General features: G+C 37.9%; 1 protein-coding gene and 1 pseudogene across 14 annotated transcripts in view; both read right to left on the reverse strand.

Annotated features, from left to right (window-relative positions):
- Positions 1–404: 404 nt before the first annotated feature.
- LOC145545632 (cyclin-G2 pseudogene) lies at positions 405–2,306 on the reverse strand (annotated as a pseudogene).
- A 15,297-nt stretch (positions 2,307–17,603) lies between these two features.
- CAPS2 (calcyphosine 2) overlaps positions 17,604–23,637 on the reverse strand; it is a 47,618-nt gene continuing 41,584 nt past the window's right edge. For all 14 annotated transcript variants that reach the window (XM_081596399.1, XM_081596402.1, XM_081596404.1 and 11 more), the window contains 2 exons: positions 20,832–20,928; positions 17,604–18,295 (listed from right to left, as the gene is read on the reverse strand). In XM_081596399.1, coding sequence (XP_081452525.1) covers positions 18,120–18,295; positions 20,832–20,928 — 273 coding nt within the window. In that variant the 3' untranslated portion in view covers positions 17,604–18,119. The remainder of the gene's footprint in view (positions 18,296–20,831; positions 20,929–23,637) is intronic.

Here is a 23,637-nt window from a genome sequence, read left to right on the forward strand (position 1 = left end):
CCAGGTAGCGCTAGTGGTAAAGAACCTGCCTGCCAGTGCAGGAGGTGTAAGAGATGTGGGTCAGGAAGATCCCCTGGAGAAGAAATTGGCAACCCACTCCAGTATTCTTGCCCGGAGAATCCCCATGGACAGCTACAGTCTATGGAGTCACAAACAGTTGGACACAACTTAACAAGTAAACCAACAACAACCCATTTGATAGCTTAGAATATGAAAATAGACCAGATCTGATTCGAATAATTATTGACAACAGATGTTTCAGGCTTTGTATTCCTGCCTAGATAGGGACTGGACCAAAAACTACCTACTTTCCTATTTATTACTTAAAAGTTATATGTATATTTTAAAGTCTGATCCAGTGCAATTAGGTTTCTAAAATGGAAAGTACAGAGACTGTTCCACTCTCAAGTTGAAAAAGACAGCACGTCTTTGATCACTGAGCTGGGGAGAGAACTGCTGAGACCTGATTCTCTGAAACTCAAGCCTTCCAAGGCTTCACTTTCACTTTCATCAAGACAACAATCCTCTGGTATTGTTGACAACTCAGGAACATTGTAGCTGCTGTCTTGGATGGTCTGGGCTCTGTACTGGAAGTAATCCAAACTGGTTTCTTGCAACATTCAAGAGAAAATATTCAGCTAGTCTTTTAGAAGCTATTTCCCTCCAGTAAAAGGACTCAGTATCATTAATTTTTGAATACTTTATAACAAGCCAGAGAAGTTGCAGTAATTTAATGAGTCATGTTTCTACTTACCGATTGAAAAGGCACAAAACTGATACAGATGTCTTTGCTTTTGAAAAGACTACTAGAAAATTGCAAGTTTTAAGCTGAGCTTCCAATTTATCAAGGCTCAATATTTCTTTCCTTTCTGAAATATGAAGTATAATAGTCTTGGGTAAGCAAAAAAAAAAAGTTTAATAAGCAGTATGTTCCATTTCATAGTTCTGACTTTTTTTCCAAAATTATTTTTTTCCTTTGTTTTCTGTCAGAAGCAATGCATTTACATTGACTAATCTGGATTACTTCTTGAGTAGATGAACCACTGCATTCTTTTCCAACTATTCTGGCAGCCAGCAAAAACAAGAGACTCCAGTGAAAGACAAATTTTAGGGTCCACCTTCAAAAAAGCCAAGAATCTGTCCACAATATTGACAGCCAGGATAAAAGTTTATGTGCAAGATTGAAAATTTTAAAAGTGGCTTAAAGCCCTTAAATCTCGACATGTCTCTGTTTTCAACACACAATGTTATTGTTCTCAGAAGTAGCCTTCATCAGGCTCAGTCATTTTTTTGTAGTCAGAATTCTGTTCCTAGTCCAGGTAGAGTTTCAGCAGCTCAAAGAGCTGACCTTCTTCCAGACTTCCGAGACCTACGCTACCACATCCTTCATTAGAAGGGAGCGGGAGCATGTGGTCTGGAGAGGGGTGAGCACAGAGGAACATACGGACTCTTCCCTGGGTCAGTGACCCCTCAGCTCAACAGTCCCCCCAGCAAGCATCTAAGTCTCCCTGCCTCTGGTGTCTCCTCCTCCGCCTCACAGTCGAACTCCGTGCCACTGCCCATGCCCACCCTCCCACCGGCAGCAGCTCCTCCTGCAGACTCTGATCTCCCAGCAACTCTTCAGCAGAAACTGAAGCAAACCTGTTCTTGTTCATCATATTTTTAATTTCCAAGGTTAAAAATTGTTTGATTTTTCTTTTTTCATAAGATCCCATTTTTGTCTCATCAACAAATAATCATTTTTTCTATCCTTGATGGTATAAACTATGACTTTCTTTTGGTTCTCTGTTCCATTGATTGTTTTTGTCCACATCTCTTTTTTTCTATTTATTTTTGTCTCTGCTTCTTGAGTTGTCTTTTCTCAAATGTCCAGTGATTATCGGCACTCCTTCAGATGTGAAAATGAGAAGCTGATTGGAGGAAGTGCCTAGGTGTGGGTTGGTGGAGGGTGTAAACCTGGCTGTCTAACAAAGCAGGAGAAGCAGCGTGCTAGTCCAGCATCCTAATATGTAGATGTTTATATAATGCCACTGTTCTTAGCCCCAAGTCACCCCTACCTTATCCTGTATCTGTTGTCGCTGAATCCAGAGTTCTGTGGCTTAGTTTCTCCAGACTGCACCTGTTGCCCTGAAGGATGGATGTGGTAAGGTGACTTCTCAGGGAAGTGCAGGGGAGCAGGCAAGTTCAACCAATTGACATATAGGTACTAAACCAATCATGTTGCTAATCACACCTCCGTCTTGTTCTAGGCATTCTGCAAGGCAAATTAGATCAATTCCTGTAGGTACTTCACCTCCTATAGGCATTTGGATTTCTATTTCTTCTACCCAAGTCCATCAAATCTCCCCCATCATTTTGTTGTCTAAACATTTTTTGAAATCTTTCATCCATAGTTTTCTCTTATGTTGTCTTTATCCTTGTGGTTAATCCTTTTTTGATTCTTCACTGGTATTTTAGTGAAGTTTTTGGAGGGAGAGCTAATGGACAAGAGTGGTCAATCCACTAAACTTAACTGGAAGGGCTCAGTAGTTAGCAGTTGATATTTCTAAAACATTGGACAGTATCATAGCATGCATATGGATGGGTTGGAGGTCATATATATTGTGATATATCATTTGCAGCATTAGAATATCATTTATGACTCTACCTTCAAAGTATGATCGAAATTTGAACACCCCAGAAGCTGTCATCCTAATCCAGTGATGTCATTTTAAACCAGGACACTCTATCTGTCATGTGGACTGAAACAATGTAGCAAATGAGAAAAGTCAATCTGGATTTATCCTGATTGCCTGAAATCTGTCCAATAGCCGATTCCAGCTCCAAGTTATGCGTGCTAGCCTTCAGAGGAGAGGTCCTAGCTAAGGCTTGAACTGTTCAATGAGTACAATGCCTAGCGGTTGTTTCACGGAATAGGCTTTCAATTTCCCCCCAGATTTAAACCTAACATTCATTTCCTGCCTTAATATGTGCTCACCAGCCCGTTAACTCCCTTTCATTTCTGCCTTCTCTAGAAGGGATATAGACCACTGACAACCATGTATTCTATGGCAAGAGAAAGAGAGTGGAATATAAAATAGAAAAGTCTCTTTAATGCAAGAAAAGATCTTTACTACATGAACCTTCACTGACAAGAACAATCTTGGTTGATGTTTTGTAGTTTTGTCAAAACACATGCAGTAAACTTTCATTGGGTAATCAGCCTTCTCTTGCTGATTGTGTAAATACCGTTCCTCAGCAAACCCATAAAGAAAGATATGAATCACATGGTACTGAGAGTAGGTAGTTGGTCCAGTACTAAGATTAGGAACTTAGGCTTGAACAGTTGACCACAAGTTCAGTTAATGCAGCTGGCAGAATGGTCCTGGGAGCATATGAAATACTACTTTCAAGCCTGCCAGAATAACTTGGGAAACCTTCAAAGTGAGCTGATATGTATATATATAATATAATTGTATTTATTTAATGTAGTTGTTTGTTTTTGACTGCGCTGGGTCTTCGCTGCTTTGCATGGGCTTTCTCTGGTTGTGGGCTAGCGGGAGCCACTCTTTGCTGTGTGAACGGCTCCTCATTGCAGGGGCTTCTCTCGCTGAGCAGCATGGGCTCTTGACGCTGGGGCTTCAGTGTTTGCAGCACTGCGGGCTTGGTAGCTGCGGCACTCAGGCTCAAGAACACAGGTGCAGTAGTTGGGGCACGTGGGCTTAGCTGCCCCGCGGCATGCGGCACCCTCCGGGGCCAGAGATCACACCCCTGCCCCTGCATGGACTGGCAAGTTCCTATTCTCTGCACCACCAGGGAGGTCTAGGGAGCCTTTCTGAAAACGGATGGACACAAGTGAAAATGCACGCCCCCCCCCCGCCTTTTTACCCCAAGTTTCCTAACCACAAGAGAGACCTGCCAACAATTAGGTTACACCCATTCTCAACCACCTGCACTCTTTTTCCAAGAATCTTAAAATTCATCATGTATACCACTGACCCCATCTTTTCCCAAGTGACCTACTACTCCATCAGTACCTCATATTTTTTAACCTTCTCTTTTACCTTATTATTCTTATGTATTATTGCTTGCTTTATTCTCTTAAATGCTTTTTGCCTTACTTTATTTTGCCCAATATTAATTCGGCCAGATTAACTTTTTTTGAATGGTATGTATTTCCTCACGCATTTCTGTGTAGTTTTGACTTAGGGGATTAGTTATTTAATTTGGGTGTCCCTTATAAGCAGAATGTGGCTAAAATTTTTATTCTTGTTATTCAATGTGATAAAAATTCGCCTGGTAAAATTAGCCCAATTGTATTTATTATGGCTACTACTATATTATGGTTTTGTTACAATCCTATTCTGTGGTTTCTGTTTATTCAAAGTTTTTCTTAGATTCCTTCCCTACTTATCTTCCGTTTGATAAACACTGTTTAACTGTTTTATTTTTTATTGGGGTACCGCTGATTAACAAACAATGCTGTGATAGTTTCAGGTGAACAGCAAAGCGACTCAGCCGTACACACACATGTGTCCATTCTCCCCCAAACTCCCCTCCCCTCCAGGCCACCACATAACCTTGAGCAGAGTTCCCTGTGCTATACAGTAGGCCCTTGTTGGTTATCTGTTTTAAATATAGCAATGTGTATATGTCCATTTTTATGTTTTCTTTTTTCTATGATGGTTTTTAAAGCTGTAGATAGCATTTTTATTCTTTTTGGTGACTTCAACTAAAATGTTGACATGAGTACTTACTGTAGTTTTTAGGAAAATTTAACAGTATTTTTATCTCTGCCCCCAACCGATCATGTCATCTTTCACAATCCCTCCCCACACAATGTTATTGTTGTTTAGAGTTTTCATTTTATTCTTTATTTTAAATGCACACACAAAATAACTTTTTATCATCTATTGAGTTCTTTTAATATTTTGTCATTTGCTTGCATTTTGAGCAGAAGATATAAACTGTCTTTGAGTGGAAGCCCTTTAATCTATGAACATGTGTAACTCTCTCCCTGCTATTCTGAGGAGTTCCAGTGCTGTCAACAGATTCTCAAAGGGGAACGTTATTGAAAAATTAAAAATCGCTCACCTTTAGTATAAAATCCAAGTCCCTTTATAAGGCATGCAGGACTATACAGGACCTGTTCTTCCCAGTCCCTCTGGGCTTCTTTCACTCCTTATTGGACTAGTCAAATTCCAGCCAAAGTAAACCGTATGGGAGCGCACGCAAACACACACACACACACACACACCCCGCCCCCTAGGCTGGCCCTTACTTCTGTGCACTTGCTTGTGCCTTTCTCCTCCATGCTTCTTCCATCCCTGTCCCTGATACTCACTGACGCTCCCCGTCCTTTAAGAAGTATCTCTGGGTTCAATTCCTATAAGCACTTTCCTCTGATTAGCCACCACCATCACATTGCTGGGGCTTCCATAGTTCCTGATATTTTATAATTTGGCTTATATTCATATAACATAGCTATTTCCCACATGAGATAGTCACATAAGTGCAGTAACCACGTGACTTGTGTTTGTATACTCTCAGTGCATGGCGCAGTGCCTGACTTATAGTAAGTACTCAGTATATAGTCACTGAAGGAAATAACAAAGAACAACTATGGTCCTGCTTAAGGGTAAAAAGCAATTAGGCTAAACACTTTCAATTAAGATTAGTGTTTATCTATAGCTTCAGAATTCGCCAACCATAAGGAACACCAGGGACATTCTTGATGAAGAAACTAGAATTCAGTGATTTAGTTGGAAAATAATGCTCTATAGGGATTGGACAAAACAAATGTATGTGTAAGCATATACACATGAAGCATATATTTTTATTCCATTTTTCTAAAAGGTGACCTCTTCTTACTGAGTCCTGAGGAAAATCTTGCTCAGAAGATACAATTGATCAGTCCTAACTTGGGGATGGGACAGAGGAGCTTTCAAAGTAGCAGAGGAAAACTGGGAAACAGTAATCTGACTTCACTGAGAAAGCTCTTTAAACCGAGAAAAGGACATAGCCACATATAAACATGCTGTTTATAAAACAGAGATAGTCAAGAAAAATGTGGAGAATAGCAAATATTTAATACAAGAAATATGGATATTATACCATTGCAGTCCAGCCTTAAAATATGCAAAGAAAACTCCTGAATAGTAGAGCAAAATTGATAATTAACATTATAATATAAAATTCTGAAATTAAAAATAACCAAAGTGAGAAATGGAAAAATTAGAAAATGTCTAGTGTTAAAAGAACAAGCTGAAGTCAATACTGGGATATGTCCTAATAAAAAAGAATTCTCTAAACTTCAAAAGCAGAACAGTAAACAGCTTCCTACCAGGAAACCAAATTGAAGAGTGCTTCGGACTACCAAAGACAGTGGAGTGATGTCTCCAAAAGTCTAAAGAGAGAGCAGGTGATCTAAGACTCGAATCTCAAGTTGTCCCTACTGCTTGGAGCCATGCTGAAAGAGACCACTTAGAACAGTGATGACTAAAATGTTACAGGAAAACTCAAAAAATAAATCTTTAGGTATCTTATAAACTGACGACTCACTTTAGTGATTCCTAAATAATAAAGAGGAGAAGATAAAAGTGATCATTTAAAAGGGTGAGAAGGGAACATTCAGAAGGAGAAGTTGGTGTGGAATTTAAATAACTCCAGTAATTTTTGGAACATAATCAACTTACAAAAATGTCAGTTCTTCACAAAGAAATCATAAAAAATATGACAGGATAGACAAGATAAATATATGATATAAAAATGATCTGGAAGTATTGGGATTATTGAGGTAGATACAATTTTAGTATTATGTCAGTGAACAAATATTTGTTTTGTATTTATGTGCTAGACACAAAGCCAGAAACTGTGCCATACAATGGGAATGTAGTAATGAACAATTAAAAATGTCAATTGTCTTCTTAAGGAAGATAATAATTGATTTAGACAATACCAGTGGCAAAGTGATATAAAGGGTAAAGAGAATGTTATGGAGGGTATAAAAAAAAGGAGTCCTAGTATTTCTGACATTACAGATGAAATCTGAAAATGGTTTTTAAATTGTTTACAAGAAATTTCAGAAATAGATTAGTCACCTTCTAAATGATACTAAAATACAAAAGAAAAACATAAATAGGAAATGCATCAAAAGCATCAAAACTTAGCCTCTGCCTTCCAGCCTTAGGTGGCTCCATTTCAACTTGTTTGTGTATCATCTTGTCTTTTCCTCTTTTTCATGACATACACACACACACACACACACACACGCTCACTTAGAGTATTTTCTCTATATGCTGTCAATCACTTATCATAGTTATTATAATCATTGACTTCTGGATCTGCAGTATCCAGGACCCATAAGCCTGCTTGAGGACGGAAAGCATTTTTTGTTCTACTTTGTACCATGAAGATCTAGCATAGGAAAACCCTTCCTTCTCGGTCTCAGTAAAAACTCCATATTTACTCTTCCACCCCAGGTGGGCCCATATCCATTATAATCTCCTTAGACTCCCCCTGGCTTCCCTGGTGGTTCAGACAGTAAAGAATCTGCCTGCAGTACAGGAGACTGGGGTTCAATTCCTAGGTCAGGAAGATCCCCTGGAGAAGCGAACGGCTACCCACTCCAGTATTCTGGCCTGGAGAATTCCATGGACAGAGGAGCATAGCAGACTGAAGTCCATGGAGTCACAGAGTCAGACACGACAGAGCAACTAAAACACACACACACACACACACACACATCCTACTCCAGATAGAAGAAGTTGAGATCCTGAATGGAGTTGCTGGCATTTCTACTTCAAATCTTGGAACAATAAAAACAAAAGCTTGCTTCTCTTCTTGGAGTAGGACTGGAGGGATCTTGTCTATTCTTTTCTATATCTTATAGGAATAAGAACCAAATATAAATTATTATCTCCACAAATTATATTATATTTATCTGAGTCATTGGTGAAACTATTAGAGGAAATAAAATATTTTCAGCAAGAATGTTATATGATACTTAATCTCAGACCATAATAAATAAACTCACTGGTTGCCAGAACTAACATAATATAAAGAGTAACTGCTACAGTGGTAAAATATGTTCTGCAAGGCTTTACATTACGATTCAATTTGGTGATCTTTCATAAAGTATAACATTTTAGAGTCTATGTATCACACATTCTATCAGATAACTTTCTACCACACAGCTGAAATCACAGACATATCATTTCTGTTTTCTCCTTCAGTGTCGCCAAATAATTTTATAAACTGTTGCCATATTAATTAAATCCCCTGAATACTCGACAAAATGTTTTTAATATCTTTGCTTTATTCAAAGTTTGACCTGAAAGTGAAGTTGAAAGTCGCTCAGTCATGTCTGACTCTTTGTGACCCCATGACTACACAGTCCATGGAATTCTCTAGGCCAGAATACTGGAGTGAGTAGCCTCTCCCTTCTCCAGGGGATCTTCCCAAACCAGGGATTGAACCCAGGTCTCCTGCATTGCAGGCAGATTCTTTACCAGCTGAGCCACCAGGGGAGCCCAAGAATACTAGAGTGGGTAGCCTATCCCTTCTCCAGGTATCTTCCTGACCCAGGAATTGAACTGGGGTCTCCTGCATTGCAGGCGGATTCTTTACCAGCTGAGCTACCAGGGAAGCCAAAAAACTAACCCCAAAACTTAGCAGCTTAAAGCAACTATTTTATTTTGTTCACAAAGTTATGGATCAATTATACCTCAAAAAATCTGAAATTTAGAAAAAAAAAAGAATATGGAAGCACTAAGAGTTCAGCTGGGTTGTTCTCATTTGGGGTCTATCATATAATTATAGTGAGATGGGCCTGAAATCAACCCAAAATGACCCACTCACCTGGCAGACAATTGATACCTACTGCTGGCTGGGAATGCAGATCTGGCTATTGATTACAGCATCTGCATTTGGCCTCTGCAATTTTTCAGTCTCCTGTAGTCTGACTTCTTGCCTTGTGGCTTAAAAGTATCAACAAACATGGCAGAAATTAGGTGACTGTTTCTTGCCTAATCTGAGAAGTAACACAGCATTAATGCAGCCAGAAACCATTGTTACAAACAAGTAACAAGTTATCCAGAACCAAGCAGAGGGGAAATGGATCCCACTTCTTGATGTGAAGCCAAATTCACTATGTAAGAACACTATATGGGATGAAATACGATTGCAGCCATCTTTGGGAAAACTCACTTATAGAATTACAGACAAACAATTGTCTTAATGTAACATATCAAGCATATTAGGAATGTTGCCTAAAGTCTCTATGGATATAAAATTAGTCTTCTGTGTTAGTCACTCAGTCATGTTCAACTCTTTGCAACCCCATGGACTATAGCCCTCCAGGCTCCTCTGTCCATGGTATTCTCCAGGCAAGAATACTGGAGTGGGTTGCCATTTCCTTTTCCAGGGGCTCCTCCCAACCCAGGGCTTGAACCTGGGTCTCTTGCATTGCAGGCAGATTTTTTACCATTTGAACCACCAGGGTATTTTATTACTGATCACTAAATAATTGATAGCCTTAATACAAGATTTTTAATTTCATTCATTGGCTCTGATGAAGGAAGAGAATTGATAATAATGAGAAATTTATTAGATGCAGGAGTAAATGGTGACATACAAATTATTTCTACCTATGATATACATCTCTTTAAAAGAATAGCTCTTTTAAAAAAGGTGGAAAAAACAGTTTTTATGATTGCCATTAGGGATTAATCAGAAAAAAATAAGGAAAACTTTGATTACTTTATTTCAAGCAAGAAAACAAAGGAATTATATGTTACATTTGTCTGGTAGATTGTGCTAAATACTGTATCCAGAAATGTATTTACATGTACATCTTTAATTATATCCATTTGTATATCTATATTCAACCTTCAGATGAAGAAGTAGACTCAGTGATACTAAATTGCTTCCCAAAGTCCTGTAGCTGATTTATACCAGGGCTCAAGTTCAAAGGCAGTATTGTGACTTTAAAGCTGATTTATACCAGGGCTCAAGTTCAAAGGCAGTATTGTGACTTTAAAGCCTGTGCGCTTTCCACATCATTTGTATTCAAATATTACTGTAAGCACATAATTTTCCTTAATTTAGTGGTCATCTAAATACTTCTCCCAAATTACTGTTCCTTGACAACTTAAAGCTCTACAAGAATCTCTTCAACTACTGGATAATTGTGCGACTTTGATAAGTGATTTCCGTGAATTGCAGTCATTTGTTTCACATTGGCTTTCTCATCATCTAAAACTCTCAAAAAACTCAACAGAGAGTTACAAAGGTGAGGAATCTTCACTTATATATAAATGCATTCAGCCATGGTTCAGAAATCCCATTCTAACTTGATAAAAAGAATCCTTAAACACAACAGGGACCGTGATTGTTTTCTCCTTGCATAAAATTTTTCACAGAGAGGTAATTTTTTTATTCAAATCCTTCCAAATAATTTTGTATACCCCAAAACTGTACAAATCAGCTTATATGAGTTATTAAAGAGATAAATCTGACAATGTGTATCTGCTAATACTTTCCTAAAATCACCATGACCAAATTTCCAAAACCTTTGCTGTTTCAGCTTTTATTGATATGTAGAACTTTTTAACTGACATCTCAATAACACCTTAATAATCGAGTGTTTTCAGAATGGTGTGTTATTATTTACATTATTCCCCTGGAATGACATAGACGGCTCTTTCGTGCTCTACTGGGCCTAGTTTATGCTTGTGATACTAATCATGAATTAGGTTTTGGAATTTTTAACTCTACTATTTTTGGCATTGTGCCATGCCATATTGTGTCTGTGGTGCCTACTGCAGTGTCTGACCAAGAACTGCAGCGGTCAACTGACAGCTAATTTAGGAGTAGCTAGTTTAGTTGCACACAAGTAATAGATTCTTTGTAGTAACTCTGATGTCCCCTCCCTCCCTCAAATCTTTGAGGTTGGTGAGAACTAGCTATTCCTTCTCACTATCCAGTTATAATGAAATAAATTTCAGAGTAAATTCTGCCACATGTACAGATGTTTATTAATGAGCACATCTTAGCAAGGAGGCACAGATAGATTTTTCCCCGCTTTCTTTTCCCCCCAAATTCAGACTTAAATTGAAGAAAGTGGGAAAAACCACTAGACCATTCAGGAATGACCTAAACCAAATCCCTTATGACTATACAGTGGAAGTAAAAATAGATTTAAGGGAATAGATCTGATAGACAGAGTGCCTGATGAACTATGGATGGAGGTTCGTGACATTGTACAGGAGACAGGGAGCAAGACTATCCCCAAGAAAAAGAAATGCAAAAAAGCAAAATGGCTGCCTGAGGAGGCCTTGCAAATAGCTATGAAAAGAAGAGAAGCGAAAAGCAAAGGAGAAAATGAAAGATATACCCATTTGAATGGAGAGTTCCAAAGAATAGCAAGAGATAAGAAAACCTTCTTCAGCGATCAATGCAAAGAAATAGAGGAAAACAATAGAACAGGAAAGACTAGAGGTCTTTTCAAGAAAATTAGAGATACCAAGGGAACATTTCATGCAAAGACAGGCTCAATAAAGGACAGAAATGGTATGGACCTAACAGAAGCAGAAGATATTAAGAAGAGGTGGCAAGAACACACAGAAAAACTGTACAAAAAAGATCTTCATGACCCAGATAAGCACGATGGTGTGATCACTCACCTAGAGCCAGACATCCTGGAATGTGAAGTCAAGTGGGCCTTAGGAAGCATCACTACGAACAAAGCTAGTGGAGGTGATGGAATTCCAGTTGAGCTATTTCAAATCCTGAAAGATGATGCTGTGAAACTGCTGCACTCGATATGCCAGCAAATTTGGAAAACTCAGCAGTGGCCACAGGACTGGAAAAGGTCCATTTTCATTCTGATCCCAAAGAAAGGCAATGCCAAAGAATGCTCAAACTACCGCACAATTGCACTCATCTCACATGCTAGTAAAGTAATGCTCAAAATTCTCCAAGCCAGGCTTCAGCAATACGTGAACCGTGAACTTCCAGATGTCCAAGCTGGTTTTAGAAAAGGCAGAGGAACCAGAGATCAAATTGCCAACATCCGCTGGATCATTGAAAAAGCAAGAGAGTTCCAGAAGAACATCTATTTCTGCTTTATTGACTACGCCAAAGCCTTTGACTGCTGGATCACAATAAACTGTGGAAAATTCTGAAAGAGATGGGAATAACAGACACCTGACCTGTCTCTTGAGAAACCTGTATGCAGGTCAGGAAGCAACAGTTAGAACTGAACATGGAACAACAGACTGGTTCAAAATAGGAAAAGGAGTACGTCAAGGCTGTATATTGTCACCCTGCTTATTTAACTTATATGCAGAGTACATCATGAGAAACGCTGGACTGGATGAAACACAAGCTGGAATCAAGATTGCAGGGAGAAATATCAGTAACCTCAGATATGCAGATGACACCGTCCTTATGGCAGAAAGTGAAGAAGAACTTAAGAGCCTCTTGATGAAAGTGAAAGAGGAGAGTGAAAAAGTTGGCTTTAAGCTCAACATTCAGAAAACTAAGATCATGGCATCTGGTCCCATCACTTCATGGCAAATAGATGAGGAAACAGTGGCAGACTGTATTTTTCTGGTTTCCAAAATCACTGCTGATGGTGATTGCAGCCATGAAATTAAAAGACACTTACCCCTTGGAAGGAAAGTTATGACCAACCTAGAAAGCAGAGACGTTACTTCGCCAACAAAGGTCCATCTAGTCAAGGCTATGGTTTTTCCAGTGGTCATGTATGGATGTGAGAGTTGGACTATAAAGAAAGCTGAGTGGCAAAGAATTGATGCTTTTGAACTGTGGTGTTGAAGAAGACTCTTGAGTGTCCCTTGGACTGCAAAGAGATCCAACCAGTCCATCCTAAAGGCGATCAGTCCTGGGTGTTCATTGGAAGGACTGATGCTGAAGCTGAAACTCCTGATGCAAAGAGCTGACTCATTTGTAAAGACTCTGATGCTAGGAAAGATTGAGGGCAGGAGGAGAAGGGGAAGGGGACGACAGGGGGTGAGATGGTTGAATGGCATCACTGACTCAATGAACATAAGTTTGAGTAAACTCCAGGTAGTTGGTGATGGACAGGGAGGCCTGGCGTGCTGCAGTCCATGGGTTCACAAAAAGTTGGACATGACTGAGAGACTGAACTGATACTGATACAGACAGATAGATTCCACAGCCTCTTCTGTAAACTCAGTGAAATTCCAGCAGCCTGTCCTTTTTTGGCACTCCAGTCAATGCTACACCTTAAAGGCTCACCAGAGGAAGCTGCAGCAACACTTGAGGCAAGGGCTCTGGTTACTGGATCTTTAACAACTGGTCAGTCCAAAGTCGTCTGATCCACAGATGGACACAAGACCATTTAAAACTCTCACAGGACGGTGCTTTCATGAATAAACCCATTGTATTTAGGAGGCTAATTATCTAGTGAATATAATAGCTTCTGAGCAGTGAGGCCTTCTCTGTGCATTCTTTATTAGGGAAACTTACTGTCCCCAAAACTGAATTTTTCAGGAAACTGCACATTCATACTATTTACATGGTCTCTGCTAAAATGTTAATGCAAAAATTGTTCAAAAATAAGAACCGTTAAAAGTTTAGTTCAGTTCAGACACTCAGTCATGTCCAACTCTTTGCAACCGCATAGAGTGCAGCACGCCAGGCCTCCCTGTCCACCAACTCCCCGAGCTTGCTTAAACTTATGTCCATCGAGTCGGTGATGCCATCCAAACATCTCATCGTCTGTCGTCCCCTTCCCCTCATGCCTTCAATCTTTCCCAGCATCAGGGTCTTTTCCAATGAGTCAGCTCTTTGCATCAGGTGGCCAAAGTATTGGAGCTTCAGCTTCAGCATCAGTCCTTCCAATGAATATTCAGGGTTGATTTACTTTAGGACTGACTGGTTTAATCTCCTTGCAGTCAAAGGGACTCTCAAGACTCTTCTCCAACACCACAGTTGAAAAGCATCAGTTCTTTGGCACTCAGCCTTCTTTATGGTCCAGCTCTCACATCCATACATGACTACTGGAAAAACCATAGCTTTGATTAAACGGACCTTTGTTGACAAAGTAATGTCTGTGCTTTCTAATATGCTGTCTAGGTTGGTCATAGCTTTTCTTCCAAGTGGCAAGCATCTTTTAATTTCTTGACTGTAGTCACCATCTGCAGTGAATTTGGAGCCCAAGAAAATAAAGTTTCTCGAGGTTTCCATCATTTCCCGTCTGTTCCCCATTAGCAGTTGCTGCTTACTGAATCTCACATGTATCCTGTCAAGAGATTTTGGTTTAACACCTACCACAGGTCAGACACTGTGCCAGACACCAGGGTCATAATGCTAATTAAGATCTGGTTTTTATCCTCAAGGATCTTACTAACTAGTGGGAGAAACACAAGCAAAGTACTCGCGATGGTATAAAGTGATAAATGCCAGATTACAGGCACACTCAGGTGCCAATGGGATCCCAAGGAAGAGCAACCACATCAGACTCAGAAGTTTGTCTGAGTGTAGCTTCTGCAAGAGACGGTTCTTGACGTAGCATCAGAACACAACCATGAGCTAATCTAGATGCACTGAGTGGAAGAAATAATTTTGGACAAAAGTTTTATAGCAGAGCAGTTCTGAAGGAAGAGAAGTTTGAAATCTCACAGCCCATTTTAAAACTGTACATAGTTGAGAATGGCTGGAGGATCATGGAGAGTGAGCAGAATGGAAAGAGAGGAGCTCAGGGGGACAAGGTCGGTGAGGTTTACATGTTAAGGTAAGGAGTTTGGACTTTCCTGAAAGATATGGAATACAGGGGAGGATTTTAATCATGTATATTTTAGAAAGATCATTCCAATAGTAATGCGTAGGATGGATTGAAGTAGGATTGGGAAGGGACAGTTGATGAGGGGGTATGTGGTAAAAGTTTGAGCAAAGGCATAAACAACTGAGAATAGTGAAAGGGACAGATTCAAAAGCAGGAAACCAAAGGAGTTGAGATTGAGTGGATATAAAGTGTGAGAAAAACTTGGAGTATCTCTGCCTTGGGCAATTGTATGGATGGTGTTACACAATAGGTGTAAATGACTGAATGAAGAAATGATAAAATGAACAGTAACTCCAATATGAAGCATTTATTTTTGACTTTAGGACAACATCCAGGGCTTCCCACATGGCACCAGTGTTAAAGAACCCGCTTGCCAATGCAGGAGACGTAAGAGATGTGGGTTCAGTCCCTCGGTCAGGAAGATTCCCTGGAGGAGGGCACGGCAACCCACTTAAGTATTCTTGCCTGGAGAATTCCATGGACAGAGGAGCCTGGCAGGCTGCAGTACAGAGGGATGCAAAGACTTGGACACAACTGAAGCGATTTAATATGGGTGGATGAAGACATCCAATAAATAAGTTGTCCTTAGGAGTTATAGAAACATCAAAGTGGGAGGCAATGATGAGAGCTTTCTGGCTTACCAGTTACTAACACAATCCACTGGATTCTCCTTCTCTTGCATGGCTTCTGGTTTTACAGGCTCAGGTCCTTGTACTTCTTTAAGCACTTTCACTGTCGATGTTTATTCTTGCTGGTCAACCTAGTAGTGATTATAACTTATCACAGTATATATTTTATTTTGCAAGCACTATATTCTCATAAATACATGTTAAATAATCTGTAGTTAGCATAGCTTACTTTACACAATTCTCTCCTGAAGTAATGGACAACTTAGATTTAGAAATCAGAAGTAATTAATAAACTAAGATGTGTTTTACAGCTATATCAACATTATGAATTATTCTAAGTGACTCTCCCTGTGCAGAATCACTGGTTCTTATATATTCATATACTATATTTAAAATAGGAGCATATACTTTTATCTATACTCCAGTTGCTCTATCATACAAATGTATATTCTTTCCTAATTAAATATAGCTAAACATTCCTAAATAATATCTTTATTCTAATAAAATGTAAATTTTCCCTGAAAATTCTTTAAGTGTAAGAACTTTAAGTGTAAGAACAGAAACAGTGAAACCAAGATATAGAATTCAATAAACAGTACAGTTAACTAGAAAAGCAATTCTATACCATAAATAAGTAACTAACCTTTTAAAGATCTTGAAAACAGTGAAATACATTTTACTTCATGTAAAATCATTACAATATATAACAATATTTTAAAGTTTATCAGGAGATTTTTTAGAATATGAAGCCTATATTTTTAAATATAATGTCAGAAGTCAGTTATTATGCTATGGATGTTTGAAAATGTCATTTCTATTAAATACTCTTCTATGAAATTGAATACTAAATAGTAGATTTTACTATACCAAAGCCAAAGAAGAATGTAGACAATGGGACAAAAGTAGAATGATTTATTGTGCCACCAATTATAATTTGACAAAATATGCCAAATAACATATTGAATATGTATTTTATAAACTTATATGAAAATAACAGTGTAAAATAATAAGAAATTAACTAGTAAAAAGTCACATTCCTTAAATATAGAGAATCACAAATATTCAGAGAATCACATGAATATTTATATTAAGAGGTTGGAGGGGTATTTAAGAATAGACTGTCCTATTAATATGTTAAACCCTAGAAGAATCCTAATTTATAGAGTTTTAAATGACTACAATTGGAGAAATTTTTCCAAGATAAAGCATGTGACTCAGAGATAGTGTTACAGACTTATTTCTGTCAAAACATCTCCAGCATATTGTTTTAATTGAAATAACCTAATTGAAAAAAATTCCAAGGAATAAAGAATTTAGCTAGTGAAAATAGCACTGAAATACTTATGCATACTTTGTTTCTGATTATTCAATAGAAAGTTTTAGTACCTCCCCGAATCTTGAAAAAGTACTACTTTAAATTTATGGGGTTCACACACATCACACTTCTGATAATGTTGCCAAGGTTATAGATTAATGTAGTTATATGCCAAAATTTATTTTTTATAAAGTATGTATTTTCATTTTGAACCACTTCTTATTTTACTCGACACTGTTTTTTTCTAATCTGTTATCTTAATATATAAAATTTTAAATTATAAACTTGAAAACAACTCTATAAAGTTCTTCTCTATGTATGTCCAAGAAGTGAGAAACATAGAAGAATTTAGAAAGAATGATTGCATCTAACTTTTAAATATTTATTTAGAAAAAAAATGTTTCAGTTGTTTAGTATACCAAAAAGAGGTACTATTTAGAATAGCATACATTCATTTTAGGACACAAATAAACTTTTTACAATTTGGTTAAGGATTATTAAATTATCCTTTAGTCCATATAAGTGATAATATACTTTTTGAAATCTTTATTTGATATTCTAAGAAAATATTTCTCTTCCCACTTTCTATTGTTTCTAAATAATTGTATGCAGATAATAAGAATTGCATAGATTAAAAACTGCACAGTTAAAAACAGAATAAAAGAACAAATAGAACTAGTCACTAGAATAATTACATTGTGCTCTATTGAACAAACAATAGTGCATGATTTGGGAGACAAGAAATCATAAGACAAGTCAGTGCTTAAATAAGCATTTTTGAGGTAAACCTCCATCATTCTAAATACTCATGTTACAGAAAATATCTATAATCACACTGCATGGAAAATTTCTTTTGCATATCATTTAATTTATTTAACATTTTCAGATGTTTGAAGCAAGCTGAACTATTTCAGTCTCATAGGCTTTGGGCCCAAGTCCAGTTCATCAAGTTGAGAATGGTGTCAATTGTCAATTTTGAGGAACAGGTAGCAAAAAAATCAATGGACAAGAAACTTGGTTTCACATAGCTGCTCTCCTATTGTTTGATACAGATGCTACTTTGCTATGAAGGCTAATAAAAATGACCTCTAAAATATATTCAAGATAAGTAATAAATCAAAAAGACAGATCATTATAAACTTATAAACAGGTGAGTACAGGCATACATGTGTGTGACTATACATATACCCTTACATCTATCTTTCTGAATGCTCCTCTTTCCAGGCACAACTTTTTTAAGAGCACAACAAACAAACAAACAGAATAAAGAGAATCATAGAAATATACATTCTGGTGTTTGATACTTTACATTCATCTCTCCATGCTTAGTGCTAACAACATTTCATTAAAAAAATAAAAACAACTAAATCCCCCATGGAGTACATAAGATACTAACAAAATCTTCATCATCTACTATCCCTATACTTAGGCCTTCATAGTAATCTTCAAATTCGCCATATGACACCTCATCAGACTTGCTGCAGGCATCTTTCAATGTCTCTAGAAAAGACGATTTGATCTCTTCCTCTGTGGAGTGTCCTGTAAAATAGTACTGACTATGAAACAATTCCTTAAAAGTCCACTATGATGGCTGACGATAAAGAAATACTTAAGTCACCTGATGAACTCTTTTCAGCAATTTGAAATCTTATGTCACACCACCCTTCAATTTATTTAAAAATTTACTTGCGTGAACTAGAATTTAATGATGGGGACTTAACCATTCATTTGAGGCATCTTTTAAAAAAGTCTGATAGGGTGTATCCTATATATGTATGGGCAAAATAACACTTACTACTGTAGATATTTTTGTATTTGTTAATCTTTTAGAGAACTAAGTTTCATTCCCATTAGAAGTGAGGAAAGAAGAAAACAATTTCAATGATATATAGGCTGTTAACACAGTAATGCAAAGTGTGAAAGGCATTAGTTACTTTATGAAGCAGTTACTCATAACTGCAACTAGAAAATATTACTAGGATTCAGGATTCAGAGGCCTATGAAAATCTTTGCTGGAAGAACTTTCAGTTGATTAAATCATTCTAGTTTAATCTCTGACATTAAGTAGGCTATTTCTACCGGTGGATAATATTGAACATGTTTAATTTTAAACTATAGGAAAATGCTATTGAGAATCACATATGTAAAAAAATTGTAATTCTTTACTTTTCTATTTAAAGTGAGAACATAAAACATCTAAGTCATCCTTTTTTAAGATTCATTTGATTTTTATTTATTTATTTATTTATTTTAATTGTAGGCTAATTACTTTACAATATTGTAGTGGTTTTTGCCATACATTGACATGAATCAGCCATGGGTGTACATGTGTTCCACATCCTGAACCCCCTCCCACCTCCCTCCCCCTCCCATCCCCCAGGGTCATCTCAGTGCACCAGCCCTGAGCACCCTGTCTCATGCATCAGACCTGGACTGGTGATCTATTTCATATATGGTAATATACATGTTTCAATGCTATTCTCTCAAATCATCCCACCCTCGCCTTTTCCCACAAAGTCCAAAAGACTGTTATATACATCTGTGTCTCTTTTGCTGTCTCTCATATAGGGTTATCGTTACCATCTTTCTAAACTCCATGTATATGCATTAATATAATGTATTGGTGTTTTTCTTTCTGGCTTACTGCACTCTGTATAATAGGCTCCAGTTATATCCACCTCATTAGAACTGATTCAAATGTATTAGTTTTAATGGTCGAGTAATATTCCATTGTGTATATGTACCACAGCTTCCTTATCCATTCGTCTGCTGATGGACATCTAGGTTGCTTCCATGTCCTGGCTATTGTAAACAGTGCTGCAGTGAACACTGGGGCACACATGACTCTTTCAATTCTGGTTTCCTCAGTGTGTATGCCCAGCAGTGGGATTGCTGGGTAATATGACAGTTCTGTTTCCAGTTTTTTAAGGAATCTCCACACTGTTCTCCATAGTGGCTGTACTAGTTTGCATTCCCACCAACAATGTAAGAAGGTTCCATTTTCTCCACACCCTCTCCAGCATTTATTGTTTGTAGACTTTTGGATAGCAGCCATTCTGACTGGCATGAGATGGTACCTCATTGTGGTTTTGATTTGGATTTCTCTGATAATGAGTGATGTTGAACATCTTTTCTTGTGCTTGTTAGCCATCTGTATGTCTTCTTTGGAGAAATGCCTGTTTAGTTCTTTGGCCCATTTTTTGATTTGGTCATTTATTTTTCTGGAATTGAGCTGCAGGAGTTGCTTGTATATTTTTTAACTTAGAACAACAAGCTATTTAAATAAGTATCTCTGATTGTATTATGGCTGGTTAAAGGGAAGGAGTGATTTCAGCTTAAATACATTTTTCTTTAAGCAATTTTTGTATTTTCAAATTTTGACAGACATGTGTATGTTTATTCCCTTATTCTGCCTTAAATCTTCAACCATAAGCAGACAATAAAACTCAGAGGACTTGCTCATGTAGTTGTCTGTTCTCTCAATCTATTGTGCTCTAACTCAAGTCTGTCAATATCTCAACAGGAAATAGTTAGCCTCAATTATAAACATAAGGGAAAAAAATAAGTACAAATAATAGACCTATGAATTTTTAAATGAAGAAGCTCTCAAATTTCTGACTTAAAAAATAAGTATTTCCTCTCTTAATGGCCTCAAGTCCATGCTATAAATTAATATAATTTATAGATACACTATTATTAACTCACATTTTTGAAATCTAATGCATTTTTTTCTTTTTTTTAAATGTATTTATTTTAATTGGAGGCTAATTACATTAAAATATTGTGGTGGTTTTTGCCATACATTGACATGAATCAGCCACAGGTGTACATGTGTCCCCCATCCTGAACCCTCCTCCCACCTCCCTCCCCATCCCATCTCTCTGGGTTGTCCCAGTGCACCAGTTTTGAGTGCCCTGTTTCATGCATCAAACTTAGACTAGCGATCTATTTCACATATGGTAATATACATGTTTCAATGCTATTCTCTCAAATCTTCCCACCCTCGTCTTCTCCCAAGGAGTCCAAAAGTCTGTTTTTTACATATATCTAATGCATCTTCACTTGTAATTGTTACCTGAAATTACTTGAGGATGCTTCTTTGCACAATAACATTTTCTGATGTCTATAATAGACACACTGCCTGTTTTGTTAAAGTCCAGTTTCATAAAGGCCTAAATAAAGAGAAAAATGTTATTTTTTCCTATGAAATCATTAGAACCTAATTTTCCATTCTGCAGTAGGCTATTTTTGAGCTCTAAATAAAGCAGTTTAAAGTACTAAACTGGAATATGAAGGAAGCATCATGAATACAGGGAGAAAGATATGGAAGCAAGATATTAGGTGACCTGCACTTAAGTATTAGTTCTACCACTTTCTAGCACCCTGACCTTGAGAAAGTAACTTAACCTCTGTTACCCTGGCTTTCTTCTTTTTAACACTGAGGAGTTGGGTAAAAACCTCACAGTAAAGAATCTGCCTGCAATGCAGGAGATGAGGGTTTGATCCCTGGGTCCAGAATATCTCCTAAAGAAGGGCATGGCAACCCATTCCAGTATTCTTGCCTGGAGAATCTCATGGACAGAGGAGCCTGGCAGGCTACAGTCCATGGAGATGCAGAGTCAGACATGACTAGCGACTTAAGCATGCCCGCACGCTAGGAGTCACATGAAGTTGATAAATGGCTGGGACTATTTTGATTCAAAAAGTAAACCTGAAATATTCTGTATCTAAAATCAATGAGAAAATGAAATGATTTTTAAATGGATTTTGTTACTCTATTTCCTGAAACTTAACACTACCTTTTGAAATGCTAGTTGCTTCACTGCTCCTTTAATTCAATGCAATTCTGTGGATCATAAAACATATTTTACTGAGAAAAGGAGTGGACCCATAGAAACATACAACAGACCCAAAGCAACATCCCACATTTGCAGATGAATCAAAACTAGAATGAAGTTTGTTTATTTACAATAATGTCACATATATATGGTACCTCTTATAGGCTGAATTGCATCCTCCCCAACATTCATTTGTTGAAGCCCTAAATTCAAGTACTTCAGAGAGTGACTGTAGAAGATAGAGTCTTTAAATAGGTGACTAAGCTAAAATGAAATGATTAGAGTGGACCCTAATCCAGTATTACTTCATAAGAAGAGGAGATTAAGACACAGACAACACAGACCGAGGGACTGACCCTGAGACCACACAGTGAGAGGACAGCCAATTAATCACAAGCTCAGGAAAGCAGCCTCAGAAGAAACCAAACCTGCTGACACCTTGATGTTGGACTTCTAGTCCCCAGAATTGTGAGACAATATCTTTCTGCTATATAAAGTCATCCAGTGTATGGTATTTGTTATGGTACCCCTAGAAAACTAAGTTTACTTTTGTCTATTCCCTGGATTTAGAAAAGGCAGAGAAACCAGTAATCAAATTGCCACCATCTGCTGGATCATTGACAAAGCAAGAGAGTTCTAGAAAACCATCTACTTTTGCTTTATTGACACGCTAAAGACTTTGACTGTGTGGATCACAACAAACTGTGGAAAATTCTGAAAGAGACAGAAATAGCAGACCACCTTACCTGCCTCCTGAGAAATCTGTATGCAGGTCAGGAAGCAACAGTTAGAAACAGATATGGAAGAACAGACTGGTTCCAAATTGGGAAAGGAGTACGTCAAGGCTGTATATTGTCACCCTACTTATTTAACTTATATGCAGAGTACATCATGAGAAATGCCAGGCTGAATGAAGCATAAGCTAGAATCAAGATTGCCAGGAGAAATATCAATAACCTCAGATATGCAGATGACACCATTCTTATGGCAGACAGTGAGGAAGAAATAAAGAGCCTCTTGAAGAAAGTGAAAGAGGAGAGTCAAAAAGTTGGGTTAAAGCTCAACATTCAGAAAACTAAGGTCATGGAATCTGGTCCATTCACTTCATGGCAAATATATGGGGAAACAATGGAAACAGTGAGAGACTTTATTTTGAGGGGCAGAAGAGGTGGCAAGAATACACAGAAGAACTGTACAAAAAAGATCTTCACGGCCCAGATAATCACGATGGTGTGATCACTCACCTAGAGCCAGACATCCCGGAATGTGAAGTCAAGTGGGCCTTAGAAAGCATCACTACGAACAAAGCTAGTGGAGGTGATGGAATTCCAGTTGAGCTATTTCAAATCGTGAAAGATGATGCTGTGAAAGTGCTGCACTCACTAAGCCAGCAAATCTGGAAAACTCAGCAGTGGCCACAGGACTGGAAAAGATCAGTTTTCATTCCAATCACAAAGAAAGGCAATGCCAAAGAATGCTCAAACTACCACACAATTGCACTCATCTCACATGCTAGTAAAGTAATGCCAAAATTCTCCAAGCCAGGCTTCAACAATACGTGAACTGTGAACTTCCAGTTGTTAAAGCTGGTTTTAGAAAAGGAAGAGGAACCAGAGATCAAATTGCCAACATCCGCTGGATCATTGAAAAAGCAAGAGAGTTCCAGAAGAACATGTATTTCTGCTTTATTGACTATGCCAAAGCCTTTGACTGTTGGATCACAATAAACTGTGGAAAATTCTGAAAGAGATGGGCATAGCAGACCATCTGACCTGTCTCTTGAGAAACCTGTATGCAGATCAGGAAGCAACAGTTAGAACTGGTCATGGAACAACAGACTGGTTCGAAATAAGAAAAGGAGTACATCAAGGCTATATATTGTCACCCTGCTTATTTAACTTCTATGCAGAGTACATCATGAGAAACACTGGGCTGTAAGAAACACAAGCTGGAATCAAGATTTCTGGGAGAAATATCAATAACCTCAGATATGTAGATGACACCACCCTTATGGCAGAAAGCAAAGAAGAACTAAAAAGCCTC

Source organism: Giraffa tippelskirchi, chromosome 4, assembly GCF_054371585.1.
Source record: "Giraffa tippelskirchi isolate mGirTip1 chromosome 4, T2T-mGirTip1v1.2.pri, whole genome shotgun sequence".
Taxonomy (NCBI): domain Eukaryota; kingdom Metazoa; phylum Chordata; class Mammalia; order Artiodactyla; family Giraffidae; genus Giraffa; species Giraffa tippelskirchi.